The following is a 27908-nucleotide window of genomic DNA, read 5'->3' as shown; positions in this document are numbered from 1 at the left end:
AGGAGCAAGCAGACGTGGCAGCAGAGGAAGGGGTCGAGGCAGCACTAGTCGCAGCCAGAGGCCAGTGCTCCCGGTGTCATCCAGCGGTCGTGTCTCCACCGACAACCCTGCCATCATCGATTGGTTGGCTCGGTCGTCTTCCTCTTCCCAGGTCCCCTCTGACACCTACAGCCTACGGTCGGTGGGTACGTCAGACACAACCGTTAGTTGGCATGGCCCGGGAGCAAGCCCACTGAAATCACGTGTCCTCTACCTGCCCCTGTCCTTTGGTGTTCCCTCACCAAGCGAAGTATCGCATGCTGTGGGCTCAGCCCCACTGTACAGTGAGAAAGAGCTAACAGAGGGCGGTCAGGAACGGGGGGAGACATCCGCCTCTTCAGCAGCCAGGCGAAGAAGTACTGGCGAGGAGAGTGGCTCGGTAGCCGGTCTAGAGACAGGTCTGTCTCCTGACCCACACGCAGCCGAGGGGGCTAGTAGTGAGGCGGAGACCCTAATTGATGATGATGAGGCTGATCGCACTTGGCAGCCTCGTCGTCATCAGGCTATTGCTTCCGCATCATCAGGAGAAGAGGGTGCCAGCTTGGCAGCGAGCAAAACAGTTGGTGGGCTGCCCAGGAGGCAGCAGGGTCGCAGCAGTGTCAGTGGAGCCAAACGGCCACGGAGTAGAGCACCAGCTCCACTGCAGCCTACCACCACGGCCAGTAGTGGTGCCGGTGTGCACGGAGGAAGTAGCAGTCAGCCAGTGAGGAGTAGCGGGGGCAAAGTTTCCTACTCGGCGGTGTGGCAATTTTTCGTCAAGCCGCCCGAGGAAGTAAACGTAGCCGTATGTCGACTATGTGGCCAGAAAGTCAAGCGTGGCCAGGGGGCCCATGTTGGGACTACAGCGTTGCGTCAGCATATGCAGCGTCGCCATTCGGTGGCCTGGGAAAACCGTGATAAAGATACGGCGGTTCTGCCTGCCCCAGCCCCCGCTCCATCACCCGCTACGTTACTTGCTCCGTCACCCGACGTCAATCGCCCTCTATCAGCCAGTCAAGGCTCCAACACCTCTGCTGAGGGGAGTTGTCGCTCGTTGGCATCTTCCGCTCGTTCAGATGCTCCTTCTCCTGCTACTCCTCTTCACGGATTCCGTCAGCAGTCTTTCTTGGAATCCGTTTCCAAGAGACAACAGTTTGCGAGCACGCACCCAACGGTGCAAAAGCTGAACGTCCTCCTGTCCAAGTTGCTGGTGCTGCAGTCCCTCCCTTTCCAAGTGGTGGACTCAGCACCTTTCCGAGAAATGATGGCTTGTGCCGCGCCGCGGTGGAGAGTGCCAAGCCGGCATTCACATGTAGAAGAGATGGTGGGCCAGTCTTTGAGCATGTCGGTCTCTGCCAAAGTGCACGGCAGCGCCGACGTGTGGAGCTGTAACTACGGTCAGGAACAGTACATGTCATTTACGGCCCACTGGGTGAACGTGGTGCCGGCACAGCCGCACCAGCAACTTGGACAGGTCACGCCGCTTTTGCCTCCACGTTTGCACGTCCTTGGTCCAGAAAAGATGTCCGCCTCTACCACCTCTTCTTCCGCCGTGTCCTCAGCCGCCACCCCCGTGCCAAGTCCCATTACCCGACCGGTATATCACATGTGCAGGGCGCAACGGTGTCACGCTGTGCTGCACCTGGTATGCCTTGGCGAACGTAGTCACACAGGGGAGAAACTTCTGAGTGTAATGAACAGAGAAATCGACAGATGGCTGTCTCCGCGCAAATTGAAAATCGGAACCATGTTGACCGACAACGGAAAGAACATGGTGTCTGCTCTGCGTCAAGGAAGGTTGTGCCATGCGCCATGCATGGCTCACGTGTTCAATCTGGTTGTCAAGCGGTTCCTAAAATCCACCATCCCACTGCAAGACATCCTTAAAATGTCACGTAAACTTTGCATGCATTTCAGCCATTCCTACACCGCAAAGCACACCCTCCTTGAGCTGCAGCGGCAGAACGAAATTCCACAGCATCGCCTGATCTGCAACGTTGCAACAAGGTGGAATTCAACCCTACATATGTTAGACCGCCTTTACGAACAGCGAAAGGCCATCACCGATTTCCTGATGTTACAAGCGGATAAAGGTACTCCCCTGTGTAACTTAGATGTCAGCCATTGGCAGCTCATGCGTGACACCTGCCGCTTGCTCAGGCCCTTTGAGGAGGCCACGCTATTCGTGAGTCGGCAGGACTATGGGATGAACGACGTCATTCCTCTGTTGCACGTCCTGGAACAAATGCTGTTAACAATGGCTGGTCAGGGTGCGGTAGACGTGGCGCACAGATCTCAACGCCACATGACCCCTGTGGGGGCAGGACAGGAAGAAGAGGAGGAGGTAGAGGAGGACATTGGTGCTCAGGAATTATTGAGTGAAATGGGTGGTTTTTCCACTCAGCGGACAGGAGTGGAGGAGCAGGAGCATCTGGTAGAGGAGGAGGAGGAGACAGAGGACCCAGACGCACCGTGACAGTATGCTGTGGAGATGGAGGCAGGGAGTCCCTCGCATTCCTTGGCACAAATGGCCCATAGCATGCTCGGTTGCTTGCGTAGCGACAGCCGAATAATAACCATCAGACAGAGGGATGACTTTTGGCTGTCCACCTTGTTGGACCCTCGCTACCGTTCAAAAATGGTGGCCTTTTTCACACCTGCTGAGAGGGAGGCCAAAATAACGTACTATAAAAACCACCTATGTAGTCAGTTGGTCTCTGCCTTTCTGCGCCAACGTCCATCCTCAGACACTGTGGGCCCTGTGCGCTCGCGTTCCGCTGCCATGGCAGCAGGGGAGGGGTGGGGTGGTAGGAGCAGTGGCAGCTCCACCAGCAGCGGCTGCCTCAGTCTGCAGTCGATGATGAGTAGCTTTCTTCACCAGCGCAGTGAGGAAACTACTAACCAGCCGCAGCAGCAGCAGCATCAGGTGGACCTGGAGCAGGACCTCAAACAACAGGCTTGGGCCTACTTGGACAGCACCCTGCCAACTGAGGTAGACAATCCCCTTGACTACTGGGCAACGAAACTTGACCTTTGGCCCCAACTAGCTGAATTTGCCCTTGAAAGGCTGTCATGCTCGGCCAGTAGCGTCGCATCGGAGCGCGTGTTTAGTGCGGCAGGAGGTATTGTAACTCCGCGGAGGACACGACTGTCCACCCAAAGTGTGGAGAGACTCACGTTTGTGAAAATGAATCAGGCGTGGATTAGTCTGGATATCAAACCACCAGTTCCTGACACAGCTGACTAAATCCGCCATGAATCATGCCCCAAACATGTTATTATTTTTAACATAGGCCTCTGTATGGCCTTCAATTTAAGCTGCTTACGCTTCGCCACTCTGCCATGGGCCCCCGTACCGACTCCTCATGCTGCTGCCAGACCCGTAATCTGTCATGGGCCCCTGTACCGCCTCCTCATGCTGCTGCCAGGTCCAGAGTGTGTCATGGGTCCCTGTACGGCCTCCCATTGCTGCTGTCTCCATCGCCACACTCTGCCATGTGCCACTTTCAGGTCTCCTCACACTGCTGGTGGGTTCCATTTTGTCATAGGGTGCTGGCAGATTACGGGCCTCCCATTGCTGCTGCCAGGCCCGTAATCTGCCATGGGCCCCCGTACCGACTCCTCATGCTGCTGCCAGGCCCGTAATCTGCCATGGGCCCCCGTACCGACTCCTCATGCTGCTGCCAGGCCCGTAATCTGTCATGGGCCCCTGTACCGCCTCCTCATGCTGCTGCCAGGTCCAGAGTGTGTCATGGGTCCCTGTACGGCCTCCCATTGCTGCTGCCAGGCCCGTAATCTGCTATGGGCCCCTGTACCGACTCCTCATGCTGCTGCCAGGCCCGTAATCTGTCATGGGCCCCTGTACCGCCTCCTCATGCTGCTGCCAGGTCCAGAGTGTGTCATGGGTCCCTGTACGGCCTCCCATTGCTGCTGCCAGGCCCGTAATCTGCCATGGGCCCCCGTACCGACTCCTCATGCTGCTCTCAGGCCCGTAATCTGTCATGGGCCCCTGTACCGCCTCCTCATGCTGCTGCCAGGTCCAGAGTCTCTCATGGGTCCCTGTACGGCCTCCCATTGCTGCTGTCTCCATCGCCACACTCTGCCATGTGCCACTTTCAGGTCTCCTCACACTGCTGGTGGGTTCCATTTTGTCATAGGATGCTGGCAGATTACGGGCCTCCCATTGCTGCTGCCAGGCCCGTAAATTGCCATGGGCCCCCGTACCGACTCCTCATGCTGCTGCCAGGCCCGTAATCTGTCATGGGCCCCTGTACCGCCTCCTCATGCTGCTGCCAGGTCCAGAGTGTGTCATGGGTCCCTGTACGGCCTCCCATTGCTGCTGTCTCCATCGCCACACTCTGCCATGTGCCACTTTCAGGTCTCCTCACACTGCTGGTGGGTTCCATTTTGTCATAGGGTGCTGGCAGATTACGGTCCTCCCATTGCTGCTGCCAGGCCCGTAATCTGCCATGGGCCCCCGTACCGGCTCCTCATGCTGCTGCCAGGCCCGTAATCTGTCATGGGCCCCTGTACCGCCTCCTCATGCTGCTGCCAGGTCCAGAGTGTGTCATGGGTCCCTGTACGGCCTCCCATTGCTGCTGCCAGGCCCGTAATCTGCCATGGGCCCCCGTACCGACTCCTCATGCTGCTGCCAGGTCCAGAGTCTCTCATGGGTCCCTGTACGGCCTCCCATTGCTGCTGTCTCCATCGCCACACTCTGCCATGTGCCACTTTCAGGTCTCCTCACACTGCTGGTGGGTTCCATTTTGTCATAGAGTGCTGGCAGATAACGGGCCTCCCATTGCTGCTGCCAGGCCCGTAATCTGCCATGGGCCCCCGTACCGCCTCCTCATGCTGCTGCCAGGTCCAGAGTGTCTCATGGGTCCCTGTACGGCCTCCCATTGCTGCTGTCTCCATCGCCACACTCTGCCATGTGCCACTTTCAGGTCTCCTCACACTGCTGGTGGGTTCCATTTTGTCATAGGGTGCTGTATGGCCTCCCATTGCTGCTGCCAGGCCCGTAATCTGCCATGGGCCCCCGTACCGGCTCCTCATGCTGCTGCCAGGCCCGTAATCTGTCATGGGCCCCTGTACCGCCTCCTCATGCTGCTGCCAGGTCCAGAGTGTGTCATGGGTCCCTGTACGGCCTCCCATTGCTGCTGCCAGGCCCGTAATCTGCCATGGGCCCCCGTACCGACTCCTCATGCTGCTGCCAGGCCCGTATCTGTCATGGGCCCCTGTACCGCCTCCTCATGCTGCTGCCAGGTCCAGAGTGTGTCATGGGTCCCTGTACGGCCTCCCATTGCTGCTGCCAGGCCCGTAATCTGCCATGGGCCCCCGTACCGACTCCTCATGCTGCTGCCAGGCCCGTAATCTGTCATGGGCCCCTGTACCGCCTCCTCATGCTGCTGCCAGGTCCAGAGTCTCTCATGGGTCCCTGTACGGCCTCCCATTGCTGCTGTCTCCATCGCCACACTCTGCCATGTGCCACTTTCAGGTCTCCTCACACTGCTGGTGGGTTCCATTTTGTCATAGGGTGCTGGCAGATTACGGGCCTCCCATTGCTGCTGCCAGGCCCGTAATCTGCCATGGGCCCCCGTACCGCCTCCTCATGCTGCTGCCAGGTCCAGAGTGTCTCATGGGTCCCTGTACGGCCTCCCATTGCTGCTGTCTCCATCGCCACACTCTGCCATGTGCCACTTTCAGGTCTCCTCACACTGCTGGTGGGTTCCATTTTGTCATAGGGTGCTGTATGGCCTCCCATTGCTGCTGCCTCCACCGCCACACTGTGGCTCCACACTCTGGTTTTGGCCCCGTGACTGCCCAAATGAGTGAAGTGTGCGGTGATTCTAAGATCGACGGCACTCATCTGCATGTCATACTGACTGACAGTATTATTTCTCTTCCCCAGCAGACTCCAAGGGCATTTAAATTAAAGGTACAGTGTTCTGCACTAATATAAAGGATCTCTGAAGCCTAGAAACACCCTTTTTATAAGTTAAATTCGCAGCGAATATATTCGACTCGAATCACATTTATTCCGCGAATTCGCCGAATCAGCCGAATCGAATTTTTGAATACTTCGCTCATCTCTAGTTATGTTGTATGATATTACCGCAATATTCTAGGAAACTCAAAATTTCAGTAAAAAAATAAACTAAAGTAACTTTTAGGGCACACAAACGCAATAGTTGACCCAATATTTTTGGTAAATTATAAAAGATGAGGTTGCTTCGAGTAAAGAGAGCAACTATTAAGTCTTTTCAAGGTTTTTATTATACTTTACTTAGTAGGATAGCCATGACCCAGGGGCGGACTGACAACTCATGGGGCCCCCGGGCAATAGGGGATCATGGGGCCCCTGTGTCCTTGCCCAAACTCAAAAAAGTCTATGAAAAAGGTACCAGGGGCATCTCATGGGGCCCCCTACTTACCCTGGGCCCTCGAGCAGTGCCCGAGTTTCCAAGTGGTCAGTCCGCCCCTGCCATGACCTGACCCAAAAGGTATACTGTACATCCTTTGTCCCTGTGCAGCCAGCCCTTGTGGACTTCTGGAAAGGCAGATGTCCAGATGAAATTATTATACTAATCTAAGTGCTCCATTAGCATTTTTTTTCTCACATGCTATGTTACTGGCCAGTGATGTCAGAATCAAATGCCTATGGCCACCTCTGACAACATTGTGAGCTATTAAGTATTTATAACACACACTTGTTTGATTATTATCTAATAGACCATGTTCAACTATGCTTCCTCTCCCCGCAGGCTGAGGCCAATGTACATCAGTGCAGCTTTCATTTGGATTCTCACTGGATTGTCTCTCCTCGGTCTAATTGAGTTTTTCTTAAGAACAAACTTTGGTATTCGCATCAAAGAAACTCTTGTTTGGTGGACTTCATAAACCTACCTATGTATGTTTTTTAATATATTCATCCACTTGTATCAGTCGTTCATATATTTCCTTTTCTTTGAGCTAAGTATCTGTATAATTAACTATTGCTGCTGCAATTGCTGTGTATGAAAATGTGGCTTATTATTCGTTTTTGTAGTCGATGTTGTTTTGTATGCTTCTGGAAAGCTTCGCCTTCCTCTCTGTTTAAAATCACAGCAGGAAACCAGGGCTTTTTGAACACAGTGAGGATTGCACCTCCTGGTACACTAGGGAGCCTTTGATAGATATTGAAGGATGCAGTGTCATAATTATTTCCTTCACATTAAAACAGATGAGCACTGGCACATGCATCTGAAGGACAATTTAAATCCCCTGAAAGTAATATGTTTACCACAAAAGCAAATTGTTTACTAAAATTATTTCAGTTACCATGCATACTCATATATCCAAATGTCATAGTTTACAGAATAAATACTAGGGACAATATTCTTCAATGTAATGTGTCCCTTGTGCTTCTGTATTCTAGTTCTAGTAAAAATCTTCTTTCTCCATTGCCCCCCCACCCCTACCATTGTAATCTTCCAGTGCAGTGGGGAGTACAAGGACTAAGGAGCTGTCAAGGACTCTCATTAAGAGTGCCCAACTCTGCCTGCCCTTTTCACCCAGCTCCTCAATTCATAGAAGCCGTACTACAGCTTTTATGAATAAAATAAGATCTATGTAAAGAGGACGGGTGGATGATTCAAAAGTCCACCCCTCCATTCATAAATCATACACCAGAAGTTTTGGTAGGTGAGGGGCATCGGACGATGGAAGAATTCTACTGAACTAGAAAACAGAAGTACAAGGTACACATCACACTTTTTGTCCCTTTTGCTTATTTTGTAATTGGTTTTTGTAGGCTTAAAACTAGTTTGCAGTCCTTAGCTCATGTTATGGTAAAGACACCTGTCAGTTTTGTTTTTTTTTTTGCTGTCTGTTACCAATGGAAAGATTGCCCTTCATTTCCTGTCCCAGGGGCATAACAGTCAGTGAAAGGAAATCTCTTCAAAGTCAGGTGAAATCCCAACTGAGCTGTTTACAGAACAAGTGTCTGTATTGGAAGATTTCCCCTCACCTCCTGCTCCAGTGACAACCGTAATCATTAGTAACAATAGTCACCAGGACATATAGAGGGGGTGAATCTCTCCAGCAGGGACACAGAGAGGATGCATTCTCTCCAAAACTGGAAAAACAGCTCTGGCTTTAGGCCTCTCACAGTCTCAGATGGACGTTCTGATCAGGTCCTCATGTCAGTTCTGCAGGTGGACCTAATTGAAAAGGTCCATGCATTCCTATGAACAGACAGGTGTAGATGGACTTGAGTCCATTTATACCCGCCTATGTCCAGGTTCAATTGGGTCTGCTAAAAAAAACGGAGAAGGACTCATCTTCTGTTTAGCCGAAGGGGATTGGAGGTAGCCAGGTGTAAACGGACAAAGGAGTCCATTCATTCTCGGCCGCCCATAGAGCAGAGCGGGCTCTGTCTGTGCCCGCTCTGCAGAAACTGAGTGGACACAGATGTGTCATCCACCCACTGTGCTCTGATCAGCAGGTAAGCTCACAGTTCCCCTGCTGATCAGAATGGAATTCGTCCCATGTGAAGGAAGTCTTATATAAACTTTTTAAATCTACACCCTATTCTGTGATTTAAAACTATCCCAAAAGGTTTAAGAGTTTTATGGTCACAGCATACAGTTTCATTTTATAACATCATCATTGTAATAGCAATACAAACTGATATTTTTTGACAATTTATTATGAAGGTACTTGAAAATTTTCCTTTCTTGTTGTATGTGCTGCCTATCTGCTGTCCCTCTCTTTCACAACTATCTAGATTTCCTGTACGCAGTGCAGCTTCTCCTTTCCTGTCACTTTCAATGGACTGCATATCCCGAGATACCTTGCTGTGTGCTAGCAGTGATTCCTGTACTGACTCCACCTCCTGAAACTCCTTCTCAGCGCCTTTATATTTCAGAAGGCAGGCTCTGTGAATTCTGTGACACAGCAGAGTCTACTCACAGAACACTGTGAATGTGTGTCAAAGAATTCAAGGAAGTAAATGTGTGGGAATCTTTACAAAATAGGTATACAAACTTAAAGCTCATTAAGATTAACTTATTAAGGACACTGCACATTCTACCCCCCCCCCAGCAAAGTACACAGGGGGTTTGCAGTATGTCCAGTCCTGCCCTGTGCACCCCTTCCACTCTTTGGCAATTCTAGGCTATTAAAGTGGTGATTTAAGTTTCCTGTAGGCCATCTGAGGAATGCATGCTATTTGGGCTTTTGTCCCAGCTCCCCTACACCTGTGATACACCACTGCTAAATGGGGGGATCCTCAGAGGAGTACTCATGCCATGGATGTTGTTTTGCTTGTCCTGATATACGGAGCTACTATAACTCAGTCGCTGACCCTGTTCCTTTGGCTGCCTCTGTAGAACATGGCAGAAAGAGTGGGCTAATGTACTGTATGCATTTTCAGCAGAAAAGATAGGTGGGGAGGCATCATCCAGGAGTCGTGATGAAGTTCCCTCACCTTCCTGAGATAAAGTCTAGGTAGGAGGAGAAAAAAATGCCAACTTTAAATTACTGGTAGTAAGAAATGTTAGACACAAAAGTTACCACAATAAAGCGTATTGTATTATAAAAGCCAGGAACCAGGGCCTACATGCAGGGAAACCCTATCTTACCATATTCAAGACAATGGTCTATTAAGGATACAGGCTTTGCCCTTTACTTTGGGCATTCCTTCAAAGGAGTCTTCAAGATCTAGGAACCATAGAAATAGGCCATAGGCCTCAACCTGTAGCTAACTACACACTTTGCACTCAAGTGTTTGACACTCATGTGTCAAGGTGAGCACATAGGATCTAGTACCCAAAGCAAACATTATAGGCTAGCCCTACACAGAGGGTTCTGGGTACGGTCCCCAAGGTACACTCTGAGGTTAACTGATCCAGGAAACTGCTAGATAGCCCAGGGCAATAAGCATCAGATCCTTGATAAAAGCTCCAGAGGACAAAATCCGATGGTTAAAGAAAAAAAAAAGTTCTTGAGAAGAACAGATCATCTAAGGAAACTAACAAAAAATAGAGGTTCGCAGAATGAGCGGCGTTATGAGTGTGCCCTAGGGACAGGCCTAGCAAGATTTTTGCCAGCGTCCAATGACCTGGAGATAACTGTACATAACCCGTGGTCTAAGAATACAAGCCCCGTGTCCTGTACTGTATGAATAAGACATCTTTTTCTATTGTATGTTCTCTTTCACATATCTATTCGCAAACAGGTTATAAGTGTTGTAGAAGAAAGGGGGGGTATAATATAGCACAGCAGACAGCGCCACAGTAAAACATGTTTACATTTCTTTACACTTCCATTCTTTTCTAAAGTGAAATACACTTTTAGACTGGATTCACACTTGTGTATCCTGCTTTAAGTGCCCTAAAGCATGTGTTTACAACCTATTACTGTAACATAAAGGAATATTTTAAATGGCACCCACAATGCAAATAACCAGTAAAAATGTAACTGAGCACCTTAAGGTACAGGTGTGCATTGTGTTTTGTAACTTTTTTTTTTGTTCATTAACTGCCTATGCAAAGTGAATGGACTGCCCTAAATCAACATGCCTCAATGCACAAAAACCAAATAAATGTAAATGGGTCCTTAAATCCCAGGTCTGAGAATTACAAGAAAATTACCCTTGCAGTGGAGCCCCACAAACTGTAAAGGTTAAATGTTTATTAAGTCTAGGGTATAGAGGAATAAGCTATAAAACCTACCTTTTACCTCATTCGGCAGGCATCCTACATCTGTGCAACTGGTTACTCGAAGCCTTTTTTTTTTTAAGATGGTCGGTGATTGCATGCTGATATTATTTTAAAGAGTCATCAGTGGAAACAGCAATGTAAATCTGTTGGCATTACCACAACAGCTGCACATCATTTGCAGAGGAGCACCGTGTATCATTGAGGTTTTGTTTAGTACTCCAAAACACCACATTTTCCAGTGCAGCACAGCTTACAATGTACCCAAGCACCATTCTCCCTTAACACCATACAATACTTCCATTAGCTGCAAATAGCATTCTTGAAAAAGCCCCCATCATATCTGAAATGCCAACAAGAAGAGGCAGGGGTTCCTGTGCAGCTATGAGGGGGCAAGCATACTTTATTGCCACAGGCCAAAGTGTGGTGATCGAGGACATAGTCCATCTTCTGCAGGCAGGGCACTTTTTGCCCTTTTATTAAAGTTTTTAGGAGTTCTATTTTATATAGCCACAGCACACAGATGAGGTGGTAGAGGAGCTAACCAAGCCATCCTTGTCATCCAAGCTTAGACTAGCTCACAGTCCACCACAGCTTCCAAAGCAGCATATTTTGACACAGCTGCTTCTGCTGTTGCCCCGCCAACAGGCACACAGCAGTTGTCTGGATTACTTGAGCATAGCATCAGCTACTTGCTGCAACAGCATGCACAGCAATTATTGGCTCTAAGGTTGAGGAGAAGAATAATTGGAGCCTAGAGGGAGGGGACATCAGTCATGAACAACCATTTGGCAGTGATGTTCCCACAGCTGCAGCAAACTGACAAGTTGGCTTCAGTGATGAGGAGAGGGGAAACAATGATGACGTATCTGACCTCATCTGGGTAACTGATACAGCAGAGGAGGAAAGTGAGGTCGATGCACAATACCAACAAATCAGAATGGGCAGGGGCAGCTGGCAGAGAAGTGGAGGAAGGAGCTGCCCTATTCCACTATATGGCATATGGCAGAGTTCCATGGGAGCAGGGTTGATCCCCATTCTGCTCCCTAGAGCTTAAGCATGTGGACCTTTTTGAGCACATGTGCAGCACACTGCACCATTGTTATTTGAAGTTTCTGCCCCAAGCAGATCAAGCATGGCAATACCATCAGCCATTTGGGTACCATGTGCATGAAAAGACATCTGACCTTTCACCATGCAGCTCACTGGGAACAGCACCAGAATGCTACACATCAGGAAAAGAAATGCTGCACATCAGGAAAACTCCTCCCTCTCCCAGTTTCTCCCATTTCACATCTACCCCCACCATGCACCATGCCCTCTCAGCAGCCTCCAGTGATAGGGATGATGGCATAGCAAGGGGTGTCAGAGGTCTACCCTATGGCTCCTTCAGAAAGGAAGAAGGTCTACATGGGGCAGCATAAAGTAGGGGCAAGAGTAGGCAGGAATCTTGCTCCAATTCTGCTAACACCACCAGCTGTAGCATTGAACAGGCATATTGTGCTGCCCAAGTTGCTAGCCCCTAAAAGAGAATACACCCCTAGCCACCTCCATGCCAGCGGATCAGCTTGGACAAATTGCTGGCTTTACAATTCCTGCATTCCATCTGGTGGATTCTGCCCCAGGAATTTGCGCAATGTGCTGTACCGCTGTGGCAGCTTGCCATCTGCCATTTCTTTGGCCTAAGGGCCATCACTGCCTTACACCATCATGTGTAAAGAAATGTATTCATGTCGCTGAACCATGTAGTCAGAATCAAGATCCACATGACCACAAACACATGGCCCATCAAGTGTGAGCTGGGACACTATGTATTATTCACCGCACACAAATGACGTTGTTGATGGAGGTCGTTAACACCATGGCAACTTGAGCCAGGAATGATACTCTACAATAATTATACTGTCCTACTGTCCTGCTGTCCACCCTCCAGCAGGGAAAGTTGACACATGTACCATGCTTGGGTTACAAGATCTTCTGAGGTAGGCCAAAACAGTTTGTAGTCATTTCATTATCCAGCAAGTGTTAGGCTGGATGAAATTAGTGGGAACTCCACCTGCCTGCAAAGGCCTTGATCTGTGACATGTCCACCAGGTGTAACTGAATTTTTTCTATGTTTAGCGACCCCGAGAACTCCTCCGCCTCTACTAATTTGCACCTGTGTAACCCATATCTATAGGATTTGCACCTGTGTAACCCATTTCTATAGATTGACAGGAGGTGAACCCCTTCCCATCTGGGCTCCCTCCCAGACTCCATCTTCCACCCAAACTCTCCCACTACTGAACAGGCTCAAACACTCTTAAGGGCTGTCCTGACCCCTTGCCAAGCCTCCTTATGGGGATTGGCCAGGATCCCTTGAAAGTGCAGACCAGCCACCCCTTACCTCTGCCCACTACTTCAGAACTTTCCCCAAAGTTCTAGTGCAGGAAGAAGTTTGATCTTCTGATCTGAAATTGACCTCCCTCTGACTGTTGCACCAGGCTGCTACTTCGCTTCTGCCTAACAATTAAACTAGCTCCCCCTAGCTGCCTAGGAGGGTGCTACACGCTGTTTGAAAATGAATCAATCCTGGATCAGCAGCAGCTACCAAACCACTGATGCAGATGCTGTGGTTTAAATTTGTGATGGTTCCTGCCACATTTTATTGGTTGCAACCCATGCTTCCTCTTTCATGACTGCAGCCCTTAAAAAATCTCAGATGCTGCCATAATTGTCATGTCTCGTTCCTGTTAGCACACCCAGGCACCCTGAGCACATCCTTCTACCTACCACTGTTAACATCTTATGCCACTGTTGTAGGCCTGTTACCATTACCTTAAAACATATACCTTAATGTGGCACCACAAATTTTTCTGCAGCTGCTTAACTGTTACAAAGGCTGCAATTTATTGTTCAAAGTTCAATTCTGTGCTCTGCAGGAAGAAATCTGTCGTGTTACAGTGTTTGGGCACCACCAACACCCAATGTTCAAATTTTCCATAGCTGTGTGACATTTGCCCAAATTATGCAATTTGTGCCCAGCATTGCCTCTCCTGTGCTGGGGTGTGGTGCCTTGACACAATTATTACCTGAAACCTAATTTTTATAAAGCTTCTTTTGTGGTTCCATTTTTGGAGCTGGACAAATTCTGGATTGGCCATTAGTTATTTTGATGATTTACAGCATATCATCATTAGTTTGTCAATATGTGGCCCAGTCTCACTATTCACCTCTTAGATAAAATGTTCTTTGAAATATGTGCAAATAATTCTTCAATAGATTTTCTCCTTTGTCCCAGGGAGAATAAAATGTAATTTTTGGATTTACAGATGAAGCCTACCTGCGCTCTACCTTTTAAACTGCCTCTGATGAGCACCATTCACATTCTGTGCAGAAAATCAGTATGCTTTCTAGATTATCTGTCAGAAAAATAAATGCTTGCCTTCTATTAATAAGAAAGAAATTTTCTGTCCAAAATCTGTACAAAATTTATATCATCTCCACAAATATTCAGGCCAGTTTCATTATTTCAAGTTAAATCTGCACGCTCTGTGCCTTAGAGATAGTTGTCTCTCCAAAACGGGGATAAAAGCGGTGCTGGCAAGTACTTTAATTTTTTTCTATTTGCTGCATGTAAAAAAAAATGTTAAGGTGCAATCTGCTTTATTTTCTCTTTCAAACAAATATTGGACAGTCTGAAAAGGTTTAAAAGGTGTGTGTAACATCTGTAAAATGTGTCCTTCCCCACTCTATGAAAAAGGGAGCCCATTTTTTGGCACAACTGCAATTTGATTACGCTTTTTCTCATAAATTGTGGCCTTGACAATAAAGGCTTCAAAATGGTGTTGCAAAGATTTATGCTGTTTCCATATACTGTATAGTGATCAAAACAAAGGCAATGATATACAATTTTCTGGTGTAAAATGTCTGTCTGCTTTATCCCTTCAAAATTGTGAACTGTCTACAACGGCTTGTTAGTTGTATTGCTAAGCTGTCAGCTTTATCCACCCTCAATGTGACAAAAAACACTAATTTCATGATATTCTGCACAGTCTTTCAGAAACTGCGGCTTGTTTAAAAAGGCTTTCTAGCTGTGGCGCAAACCTGACTGCTATTTTCATTATCGCTGTCTAAAAAGGAAAAAAAAGACATTAATTTTTACTTATTTATTATAGATAATTGCCTGCTTAAGCTTTCAGAATGTGCAGCTTGTTTACAAAGGCTTTCTAGCTGTGGTGCAATCCAGTTCTGTAATTACATTGTCGGGGTCTAAGAAAAGACACAATTTTCTTCTCAGACACTAAATGCCTGTTCAATCTCTCAGAAATTGTGACTTGTTCAATAAAGCTTTTTTAGCTGCGGTGCAAACCTGTATGCTATTATCAAAATTATTTTTTGTTGTTTTTATTCATGTTAAATGCTTGCTCAAGTTCTCAGAAATTGTGGCCTGTTCACACCGGCCTTTAAGCTACAGGCTTACAACCATGCTGCAAAGACTTAAAATGTGTCCTTCAAAACAAATGTGTCCTTGTTTTTGCAGTTTTCAAACTTAGAAAATAGCTCTTTTTTTTGTATGTAGTCTGGCTGCTCCCTCCCTCTGCAATAGGTTAATAGCAAACATAGACTTAGGAAGTCTGCATTAAATTTTTGCAAATCTAAATGTCTTTTCTCCCCAGGCTGTAAAGCCTGGGGAAAAAAAGACATTTAGATTTTTTTTTTTTAATCCCAAATCATGTCTGCCATATCTTCGTTTTGGCAAAGAATCCTGGCATATTAAGGTTTGATACATATTAAGGAGTACATACAGTTCAATATTTCTGGCTTTAATTAAATTTTTGCTCAAACCTGCCTAGTCTCTCCAACTTGAATTTTAGCCTGGAAAAAACACTGACATGGTGTGCTGCATGTCTGTGCAATTATTCTGGCTCTTGACTATGACAAACTGCTTTTTTAATTAAAAATAAAAAAGTGAAACAAACTTCTGCGCCTACTAAGTGCTAAATTGAAAATAAATAAATATTAGTGACTGCTACTATGAATGCTGCTGCTAACATCAATTGTGTTCCCACAATGCAGTATGAATATAGATGTTGTGTGATGTAGCGCTGCTAGCAGAAAATCGTGAATTATAACCCATCAAGCCACCAATTGGTGAACAATTACAGTGGGTGAGCTCATGACAAAGTGTTAAAAATTACTAAATATAAATACCGTATATACTCGAGTATAAGCCGACCCGAATATAAGCCGAGGTACCTAATTTTACCACAAAAAACTGGGAAAAACTATTGACTCGAGTATAAGCCGAGGGTGGGAACACCAGTGGGAAGAATCGTGCCTCATCATTGGTGTCAGTGGGAGGAATAGTGCCCCATCATTGGTGTCAGTGGGAGGAATAGTGCCCCATCATTGGTGTCAGTGGGAGGAATAGTGCCCCATCATTGGTCTCAGTGGGAGGAATAGTGCCCCATCATTGGTGTCAGTGGGAGGAATAGCGCCCCATCATTGGTGTCAGTGGGAGGAATAGCGCCCCATCATTGGTGTCAGTGGGAGGAATAGCGCCCCATCATTGGTGTCAGTGGGAGGAATAGCGCCCCGTCATTGGTGTCAGTGGGAGGAATAGCGCCCCATCATTGGTATCAGTGGCAGGAATAGTGCCCCATCATTAGTATCGGGGGAATAGCGCCCCATTATTGGTGTCAGTGGAATAGTGCCCCATCTTTGGTGTCAGTGGGAGGAATAGTGTCCCATCATTGGTGTCAGTGGGAGGAATAGTGTCCCAACATTGGTGTCAGTGGGAGGAATAGTATCCCATCATTGGTGTCAGTGGGGGGGTGGAGGAATAGTGCCCCATCGTTGGTGTCAGTGGGGGGGAGGAAAAGTGCCCCATCGTTGGTGTCAGTGGGGGGGAGGAATAGTATCCCATGATTGGTGTCAGTGGGGGGTGGAATAGTGCTCCATGATTGGTGTCAGTGGGGGGTGGAATAGTGCCCCATCATTGGTGTCAGTGGGGGGGAGGAATAGTGCCCAATCGTTGGTGTCAGTGGGGGGGAGGAAAAGTGCCCCATCGTTGGTGTCAGTGGGAGGAATAATGCCCCATCATTGGTATCAGTGACACCAATGATGGGGCACTATTCCTCCCACTGACACTTGCTGACCCCTGTTCCAGTATGGTGCTGCTGCAGCCAGCATATGTGGTTGCAGCAGTACCTAAGCACGGCACACTTACCTGCATCTCCTTCACTCGATTTTCGCGGGGCCACTCAGCTCCGCCTCCTCGCCGGTGATTGGCCGCCTGTGTGCCTTTCCTGAGCTACAGTTCTGGCAGCCAATCACCGGTGAGAAGGCGGAGCCGAGCAGCCGCGCGAACATCCAGTGGACGAACCGAATGAAGGAGCAGCCGCGCTTCCTGGACCGGATCGTCGTGGGACCGGAGCCAGGTAAGAGACAGCAGCCCCCTGCAGACGTTGATTCGAGTATAAGCCGAGGGGGCCGTTTTTCAGCACAAAAAATGTGCTGAAAAACTCGGCTTATACTCGAGTATATACGGTATATAATAAATGGTAAAGTTAATTTAATTCCAGATATAGCGTAATCTGACACCACAAAATTAGGATCCGTGCTTCACGTCGGTTTCATGCATAATAGTACCACCTCTGTTTTCTCAAAACTCACCTCCAACGCATGTAAAACTGCATGTTTATTGAAATATCTCCATAGTTCATCACTATCTCCTTCAACCACTAGGGACTGTCCACTCCGCCTTTCCTTTGGTAGATGTTAAGTTAGCCTCAAGGGTTCCACCGTTTAGGTTAGTAACAGTTTCCTCACCCAAAAGAAAATGTGTCATCACTTCCTCTGACAGTTGACTAGTAAATATTCTTGCTTAATGGGCAGAAACTCTGTTTTGCAACATTTTGGACTGCTGTGTGTAATATCATGCCGTAATTGTTTTTTCTTGGAAAAATGTGACTCATCTCTCTCTATTATCTTGTTGCCATGGGCCCCAATCAAACTGTTTCTCCAGCCACTGTCTAAATGTTTTTGCTTTTGTCTCTGAAACATGGCATTGTGATTTTTCTTCTTGTTTGGCATAACACCTTCTGCAGCTATGTAATGTGTGGTTTGTAGACTGTGGTTTATACAGTGGGGTTGATTTACTAAAACTGGAGAGTGCAAATTCTGGTGCAGCTTTGCATGGTAGCCCATCAGCTTCTAATTTCAGCTTGTTCAATTAAGCTTTGACCAAAAAAAAACAGAAAAAAAACTGGAAACTGGTTTCTATGCAGAGCTACACCAGATTTTGCACTCTGTTTTAGAAAATCAACCCCTGTGTGTTACTGAACAGAATGTCACAACAAGCTATGCTCCGTGAATTATTTTGCCCATGTTGGGCAGTTTATATGATTTTGAAAGCTTTTGTTTTTTGTTTTAAAGTATATGCTTTCTACACAAAGATCTGTTTTAGAAAAAGCTACCTACTACAAATTTATTTCGGGATAGAAATCAGTCATATTGGGTTGCAGCTGTACTTTAAAGTGTTACTAAACATTAAAATCAGTCTGTATGTGCAGTAAAGCGTGCTTGTTATACTCAATGTGGAACCTAAGGGGTTAATCCTCTGCATTGTGTAAAAAGCCCGTTTGATCCTGAATTCTCTACTCCTCTTGTTTAACTGTGCACGTCGTATCTCCTTGTAAGACAGATGGAACCGTAGCCATTCTGCACATGCTCAACTTAGTGTGTATTGCTAGAGAGGTTTTTTTTTCTTGGGATAGTGCATGTGATCAGCACAGGGCCAATCAGCACTATCCAGACAGAGGTCAGGGGTTTTGCATCCTCCTAGAGCAGAAAGAAACTCCTCCTACAAGCTTTAACCAGTGCTCTGCTGGACACTGCTCTAACTGCTGATGAGAAAAGGTATTAAGCAGTTTATATTTACTACAATAATTGCACTTCCATGTACTGTGGGAGACCAAATTTAGTGAATGCAGGGTCCTGGGTTTAGTAACACTTTAAGCCATATAATTATGTAAAAGTAAAGTAAATGTATAGACATGCAATTTATGTGATGCCAGAATATAGTGTCTCTGATACCATTCCTCAGAGTCATAACGTTGTCCATTCCATGCATAGTTTTAAGGTAACCCCCCAAACATGTTATTTTAGAAATTACATATTTTTTTATGATGCTTTTTGGACGGCTCAAATTCTCTCTGTTTAACACTGATTTTTACATTTTTAATTGCCCTTTGGTACATGTCCCCCAGGTCAGTACACTAACCTCCCAAGCCCTTTCTTTGTCAATCCCTTGACTGTTAGCTTAGGAAATTGCCATGGTTAAAACTAAACTGAACCCAGCTTTGTTTCGGCTCATCCCTAGTCCATAGCAGAAATCACAGGTGTGCACAGCCTATTGTCAAATACGTGTGTGTGTGTGTGTGTGTGTGTATATATATATTTATATTTATATATATATATATATATATATATATATATGCAAAAAAAAAATGGCAGCAGGTGCTTTGGACTGATGAGTCAAAATTTTTAATATTTGGCTGTAGCAGGAGGCAGTTTGTTCCCCGAAGGGTTGGAGAGAGGTACAATAATAAGTGTCAGCAGGTAAAAGCAAACCATGGTGGAGGTTCCTTTCAAGTTGGCGCTACATTTCTGCAAATGGAATTGGAGATTTGTTCAGGATCAATGATGTCCTCAATGCTGTGTAATAAATACATATCAACCATGCCATACCCAAATTTATTCTGGAGCAGGACAACTCCTCTAAACATGCAGACATGTTCTTAAGAACTATCTTCAGTGTAAAGAAGAACAAGATGTCCTGAAAGTGATGGACTGGCCAAACACAGAGCCCTGATTTCAACAGCAAGCCTGGGACTACATGAAGGATTTGAGGCAGCCTACATCCACAGAAGATCTGTGGTTAGTTCTCCAAGATGTTTGGAACATCCTACTCGCCGAGTTCTTTTAAAAACTGTGTACAAATGTACCTAGAAGAATTGATGCTGTTTTGAAGGCAAAGGGTGGTCGCACCAAATGTTGATTTGATTTGGATTTCTCTTTTGTTCATTCACTTTCCATTTTAATTGATAAAAATAAATTATGAACACTTCTATTTTTGAAAGCATTCTTAATTTACAGCATTTTTTCACACCTGCCTAAAACTTGTGCATAGCAATATACATTATATACACACACATTTATCAATACATGTAAATAAACATTTTAAAATGTATTAAAAATGTGGCAGTGTCAGTACAGCAGTGGATGGTGGCATTAGGAAAGTGGATGGTGTCAGTTAGTAGAGCAGTGGATGGGTCAGTAGGGCAGAGGTTGGTGTCAGTAGGACAGCGGATAGTAACAGTCAGTGCGTAGAGTAGTGGATGGTGTCAGCAGAGCAGTGGAATTTGTCAGTAGGGCAGAGGATGGTGTCAGTAGAGCAGTGGATGGAGTCAGTAGGGCAGTAAACAGTGTCCGTAGTTCTTTGTTTTTATTATTTTTTACAATATATTTTTTTTTTACAATTCTATAGGAGCCCTGTTGGGGGACTTTGGTAAAATATCAGGGGTCTAAACAGAGCCCCCCAGTGAATGAATGGGAAGTGCTGAGTGGCTTCATGTTTATTCACAAACTGAAACATAGTAAACACAGTTTAGTAAGCTCGTTATGAATGAACATAGTGAGTAATCAGTAGCGATCACTCGCTGTGTTCATTCAGAAAAGGAAGGGCTGGCAACTTACATACAGTTGCAAGAAAAAGTATGTAAACCCCTTGGGATTACGTGGAGTTTTGCATGAATTGGGCATAAAATGTGCTCTGAACGTCATCTAAGTCACAACAATAGAAGAACACAGTCTGCTGAACATAATACTACACAAACATTAGATGTTGCCATGGTTTAATTGCACATAACATGTAAACATTCACAGTGCAGGGAGGAAAAAGTATGTGAACCTTTGGACTTAATAACTGGTTGACCCTCCTTTTGGCAGCAATAACCTCAACCAAATGTTTCCTGTAGTTGCAGATCAGACCTGCACAACGATCTGGGGTAATTTTGGACCACTCCTCTTCACAAAACTGTTTCAGTGTAGCAATATTCTTGGGATGTCTGGTGTGAATCGCTCTCTTAACCTCCTTGGCGGTGTTCCCGAGCGTGACTCGGGGTTAATTTTCATGTCCAGGAGCGGTAACCCCGAGTCACGCTCGGGGTAAAGTGCAGAGGATACAGCGGACTTCCCCTACCTTCTCCCCGCGATTCCCCGCTGTGATTGCCGGTGAGAACGCTGCCCGGCATCTGACTTCCTGGTTCCTCTCTCTGCGAGCAGCCGCAGTGCAGGAGAGTGGAACTGGGAGGGAATATTAAAATTTAAAGTGACACACACACACACACACACACATACATATAAAAGAGATGATACATTGTAATCTGAGAGGATTACAATATATCACCTCAGATCACCTCAGATCTGACATTTTACTGGCATTTGTGCCCATAAAAATAAAACATGGCATCAAAAATGCCCCCATTTAGGTCCAAAGCACTTTTAGATCAACTGAGTGACATCGACAGCGACGTGGAGTCGTGGGGAGATTTGTCGTCTGACACTGACACCGATCTGGCAAGTGACAGCGGCGATGATCCTGCTCCTGACCTCAGCAATGTGCGCACTTGGTGCCCTATTGCCTGCGATACGGACCATGTAGCGCCCCCAAGATTCCCATTTATTGGATCACCTGGGATGAAGGTAGATGTTGAGCGTAACAACCCTCTGGCCTACCTGCAATTATTCCTCACTGAGGAGATAATTGAAAAAATTGTCACGGAGACCAACCGCTACCAAGAGCAGCAACCTGCTACACTGCAAGCCAGGTTTTCCAGAAACCGAAAGTGGGATCCGGTGAGCAGAGAGGACATCTGGAAATTTCTGGGACTCATCATTCTGCAGGGCGTGATAGGAAAACCGCTCCAGAAATGGTACTGGACCACCAATAAATTACTGGCCACTCCGGTTTTTGGCACCGTTATGTCCGAATATCGGTTTTCCCTCATCATGAAGTATTTACACTTCACTAACAATGAGGAATTTGATGAGGCCACGCATCCTCAGCCCAAACTTAAAAAAATCTGGGAGGTGTACCAAAATATTGTGTTCAATTTCCAGCGGACCTACGTGCCAGATAGGGACGTCAGTGTGGATGAAAGCTTGATGGCCTACAAGGGTCGCCTAAGCTGGATCCAGTACATAGCGTCCAAAAGAGCGCGGTTTGGCATCAAATTCTACATGCTCTGCGAGTCATCTACCGGGTACATTTGGAATTCGGTCATTTACACTGGTAAAGGCACGCAGTTCAACCCCAGGTACAGCGACTATGGGATGGCCACATCATCTGTCCTTACACTGCTGGAGCCGTTGCTGAACCAGGGATATTGCGTGACCACGGACAACTTTTACACGTCTCCGGAACTGTATGAGGTTTTGATAAAAAACAAGACCGATGCTTATGGTACAGTCAAGTCTAATCGACGTGGCATGCCATCTACGTTTGCCCAGAAACAACTCAAAACCGGAGAAATGGTTGCCTGGCAAAAGGGTAAGATGATGGCAATGCGATGGCGAGACAAGAAGGACGTGTGTCTCATGAGCACTGTGCATAATTTGTCCACTGGCATGGTCCACACAAGAGGTGGGAAAGATGTGCTGAAGCCGCAACTCGTGATAGACTATAATAACACCATGGGAGGTGTGGACAGAGCCGATCAGGCAATGACATTTTATCCGGCTATGCGCAAACAACAAAAAAAATATTATAAGAAGATATTCAGGCATCTTCTTGAACAATGCCTTTGGAACTCGTACATCCTTCACAGAGCAAAGAGTGACAAGCCTCTTATTCATTCTGAGTTTATCTGGAAGGTGGCTGAGCAGATTTTTATCAACTACCAAACGCCATCAGTAGCCATGAACAGATCTGGACGTCGTGCTGTTGTCAATCCAGAACGCCTGACTGGTCGCCATTTCATGGACTACATCCCGCCAACCACAAAAAAGGCAGCACCTACCAGGATGTGTGTGGTGTGCTGCTCAAGGAGAGATGGCAATGGAAAGAAAGTTCGAAAAGAAACCAGATTCCATTGCCCTGACTGTGACGTCGGATTGTGTGCAGTGCCATGTTTCAAAATTTATCACACTCAGGATGTTTACTGAATTTTCTTTGTTTGACAAATTTCATTATTTTTTATTACATTACTGAATAAAATTATATTATTTATTAGATTATAATTCATGATTTTGTGTTTCATACTTTATCACATCCGGGTTGTCTACTAGAGTCTTCTTTGCTCAGGTTTAAGTAAGTAATTACTAAGAATTGCAGGCCTACAATACATAACACCAAATTTCCATGCAAAAAAATGGTACCGCTTTTGGTACAAAATTCCTGACATAATCATACCGCCAGGGAGGTTAAGGTCATGCCACAGCATTTCAATCGGGTTGAGGTCAGGATTCTGACTGGGCCACTCCAGAAGGCGTATTCTGTGCTGTTGCAGCCATTGTTTTGTTGAATTACTTGTATGCTTTGGGTCATTGTCCTGTTGCATCACCCATCCTCTGCGGAGCTTCAGTTGGCGGACAGATGGTCGTACGTTTTCCTGCAAAATGTCTTGATAAACTCTGGAATTCATTTTCCCATCAATGACAACAATCCGTCCAGGCCCTGAGGCAGCAAAGCAGCCCCAAACCATGATGATCCCTCCGCCGTGTTTTACAGTGGGGATGAGGTTTTGATGTTGGTGTGCTGTGCCTTTTTTTCTCCACACATTGTGTTGTGTGTTCTTCCCAAACAACTCAATCTTGGTTTCATCTGTCCACAGTATATTTTGCCAGTAGTGCTGTGGAACATCCAGGTGCTCATTTGCAAACTTCAAACGTGCTGCAATATTCTTTTTGGACAGCAATGGCTTCCTCCGTGGTGTCCTCCCATGTACTCCATTCTTGTTTAATGTTTTCCTTATTGTAGATGTGTCAACAAAAATGTTAGCATGTGCCAGAGATTTCTGTAGGTCTTTAGCTGACACTCTGGGATTCTTCTTTACCTCATGCAGCATTCTGCGCTGTGCTCTTGCAGTCATTTTTACAGGACGACCACGCCTAGGGAGAGCAGCAACAGTGCTAAACTTTCTCCATTTGTAGACAGTCTGTCTTACCGTGGACACATGAACATCAAGGCTTTTGGAGATACTTTTGTAACCCTTTCCAGCTTCATGCAAGTCAACAATTCTTGATCGTAGGTCTTCTGAGAGCTCTTTTCTGCGAGGCATGGTTCACATCAGACAGTGCTTCTTGAAACCAGTAAACCCAAAATAGGTGTGTGTTTTTTAAGGGTAGGATAGCTGTCAGCAACACATCCAATATCATCACACTGATTGGAGTCAAGGTTGGCTCATTCCTGGCTCCAATTAGCTCTGGGAGAAGTCATTAAGCTAGGGCCTCACATACTTTTTCCTCCCTTCACTGTGAATGTTTACATGTTATGTGCAATTAAACCATGGTAACATCTAATGTTTGTGTAGTATTATGTTCAGCAGACTGTGTTCTTGTTGTGACTTAGATGACGTTCAGAGCACATTTTATGCCCAATTTATGCAAAAACTCCACGTAATCACATACTTTTTCTTGCAACTGTATTTATCGGTCCCTTTCCCTGCTCTCCATCCCGAAACATCCCTCACAGCAGCTGGGGGAGAGCAGAGGAGGGAAGCCAGCAGCACTGCGAAGGGAGGGGGACCAGGGGAGCCAAAAGAAGAGAAAACAGGACTGGAGCAGTGGTGGAGGTGGCATATACTGGTACCGATCCCATGTATTTTTCTTCTGTGCCAGCAGAAGGGAGAGGAGGAGAAGCCTACTTTCAGCTGCTGCAAGAGGAAAATACAGGTCCGTTCCCCCCGGATTAGGATGTGCCCAGGAACACCCAGCACACCTATGGCAGAAATGTGAAAATTCCTCTGGTTTATAAGGTGTGTACAGGTGTGAGAAATTTAGTGGTTATTAAAAGCAGGTTAGAAATACTTGAATATAATGTAGAAATTAATATATGATTTTAAAGCCGAACCCCAAGTTTTTTTCACTTAGTTCATGTGAGCCAAGCTAGCCCAAATGACCACTGTCAGTGCTGTATGAATCACATGTAGCACCGGCTACATGCAGTGAACAGCATTGTGTTCTCACAGAGGTACAAGGACTTCCCATCTGCTGCCCAAAACAAAATTAAGTTGGATTGAGAGCTGCTTAGCGATTCAGAGGAGACCTTGTATTTTTGTCAATGAATACAAGGCTTCCTCTGAATGGCTGAGGTGGACTTCAAGTTATCCTCTATCACTACCCCTAGTCTAGAGCTGACATTTCCCTTTGCTGGGATTTACCAGAGCCACTGATTTATATAACTGGTAACCACTTATAAAATAGCTCATGCAAAAGTCTTCATATTCAGTCTTAAATAATAATGCTTGTGCAGGCTAACTCATTTACATTTACACATTAATTACAGGTGCTGAATATCCGAGCCCTTGAAAAGGCACAGCAGTGTAAAATGACAGAGTTTTTTAGTTAAAAGAAATAGAGGCAACTACAAGGCACTGTTATTTTATACTGCTACGGGAAATCAGCAGCTAGAAAACAGTTAGGTCAAGTGGTTCACAGGGGAGCAGCTGTCGGATTTCTGACCCCAAATATAATGGGGAAGAGTAGGGCTTCATTCACACGGGCGCTAGCACCTATACTGCATGAAGGCAGTCTTAGTTTTTTAGTCTGATTCTGCCCTGAGCTGCATGCAGGCAGCCTATGGAGCTGAATGCAAAGCAGTGACTGCACAGATACAGATGCACAGCAAAAATGTGGCTGCATTCACTTCCATAGGCTGCCTGTGAACAGCTTGGATACAGGTGTAAAAAAAAGCCCTCATTCAGGTAATATGGGTACCAGAGCCTGTGTGAACGAAGCCTTAGGGCTTGTTTACATGTTTGGCACTCTGCCGCACCTCTGAAAGCGATCTGCGTTGGACTGTGCTTCAGAGGGCGGTAGAGCAGTGGCTGCCAGGCATTCAGAAGTAGATACTGCTGCCTCCTGAGTGCCAGTTTAATCCTTTAGGTTTTAACACCACCATAGGCACAAACATAATTTGAATCAAGTAGGATAAACTTCAAGTGCAGAAAAAAAATTGCCAGTATGTAGGTTTAGGAGACTCAACATTGTGAGATGAACAGTTTAGGACCCCCGTAGTATCCACAGGCACCTGTATGTACGTCTCATTTTACAAATTTCTGCTACTGACCACCAATGAGGGGTTTAAAGAATACTGCCACAGACCACCAATGAAGAAGAGGGCTACATAATGCTGCCGCTGTCCACCAATGCGGGGAATGTGGGGCATTCACCGGTTACCAGCACTGTCACTGACCACCAGTGTTGGGGGGGGGGTTTAGTAGTACTGTCACTGACAATAGTGCTTTGGGGGGCTATTACTTCATACACTGACACCAACACTGGGGAGGTTATTTTTGAAGTCACTGGCACTAATGCTTGTGAATACTGATACTAACACCAATGTTTGGGGTTATTATTGCAGCCGTAATTCATACAATGCATCACAATAAACAAATTGTGATGCCCTTGTGCTGGGCTCTGGCACTGTCAGGGGCACAATTGAGGCCCTCTATAATATTAAAGTTGACCACACTGTTCTATGACATCTCTCTTACGGTGTCCAAACAAAAAAGGTTACACTCTATTGGTTTTCCTATCATTTCAGTTTTGACAAGCTAGAAAATAAAGGCCGCCAGGTAAGTTGGCACTGTCATTTTGCCAGTAGAATGGTATACCCAGTAACAGAATGGACAGTATGAATTGGCTCTTACAGAACATGCCCAGTACAAACCCACATGTTTAAACTGCTGCCCACCTATCTTTACAGCCTCTGGCCAACCAAAAGCACACAATGAATTTCCATGACTGTACAGGATATATGTAAAAACTTTTGTCACATATGACAAACACCTACATTCATAATAAAGGGAAAAATGAAAGTGCAACTCTAAGGAGACTATTTAAAAAAAAAATTGCTATGTGAAAGTCTCAAGCGTTTGCAGAAGCGAGCATGAAGAATCTCCGTATTTTGCCTCATATGTTTATTTCCTATGATCATCAGCTCCATCTACTGGACATAATTGAGCATTTACCTAAATTAGGAAAATACTGCATTATAACCACTAGATGGAGCTTACAACCATAGGAAATAAACATATTAAGCAACAAAATGGGGATTATTGTTTATAAATTTACCTCGAGGAACAAATAAAATCATTCACTCTTTTTTTTATAGTCCTTTTTTTTTTGTAGTCCTACAAAACGTTGCCACCATGTTAAATCAGAAAATCCACACAATTTATGTTAAGTTTTATTTAACTGAATACAGCTTTGAATATGTCTGGTAGGACATCACCCTCCCACCTCTGACTCTACATTATATTGTAATGAGCTGGAACAGGGTTATTTTTTTTCTGGATGGATAGGGGTGTGCATAGTTAAACTGCAAAGAGATCCAGATGGGCGGAGCTGAGATTCTCCCAACAGGCTATACTGTATGTGGCCTGTGCACTCAGGTAGAGTGTCTTCTATAAGCTTTTCCCCACGTTTCAGTCATGTAGCTTAAAAAGAAAATGTGCTTTGAGAATTAATGGAAATGAGAAGCTGTTATGGAGTTAATCACCCAGTATTATGGTTAAATAAAAGAAAAAACACTTAAGGCAACTTGTTTATTATTTTGCACCCATGGCTTGTTTTATAAGGTATTTACGTATTAATACTCTCCCATATTTGTGTTTGCAGAAAGATTGTGCAGCATTAAATGCATTGCCATTACCGGTGTCTAGAGATTCATTAAATTCCGTTATTAGACAAAACACTCAACAAAGAACAAGCAGAGGAGGATTAGAAGGCTCTTTATAGATCAGTTGTATCATTTTGGCAAGACGTAGACAAAAGATGATGTACTTTTATAAGAAGAGCTCTCCACTGACATGGGAGTACAAAATGAAATGCTGCTATGGTTAGCAATAAAACACAGAAAGTGGCTTATTTGTCATTTTATTCAGAGACACTCATTAACAGTTGCTTTAAATTCTACATTTA

General features: G+C 45.8%; 1 protein-coding gene across 1 annotated transcript in view; it reads left to right on the top strand.

Moving 5' to 3' along the window:
* LOC149444805 (leukotriene C4 synthase-like) overlaps window positions 1–6942 on the top strand; it is a 60072-nt gene extending 53130 nt beyond the window's left edge. The window contains exon 5 of the mRNA XM_089654498.1: window positions 6783–6942. Coding sequence (XP_089510624.1) covers window positions 6783–6918 — 136 coding nt within the window. The 3' untranslated portion in view covers window positions 6919–6942. The remainder of the gene's footprint in view (window positions 1–6782) is intronic.
* Window positions 6943–27908: the final 20966 nt, after the last annotated feature.

The sequence above is a fragment of the Staurois parvus genome, unplaced genomic scaffold, assembly GCF_062004578.1.
Source record: "Staurois parvus isolate SC_StPar_1 unplaced genomic scaffold, SC_StPar_1.0 ptg000770l, whole genome shotgun sequence".
NCBI lineage: Eukaryota > Metazoa > Chordata > Amphibia > Anura > Ranidae > Staurois > Staurois parvus.
The sequence above is the reverse complement of the archived record's forward strand: the minus strand, read 5'-3'. Positions and strand labels throughout refer to the sequence as shown.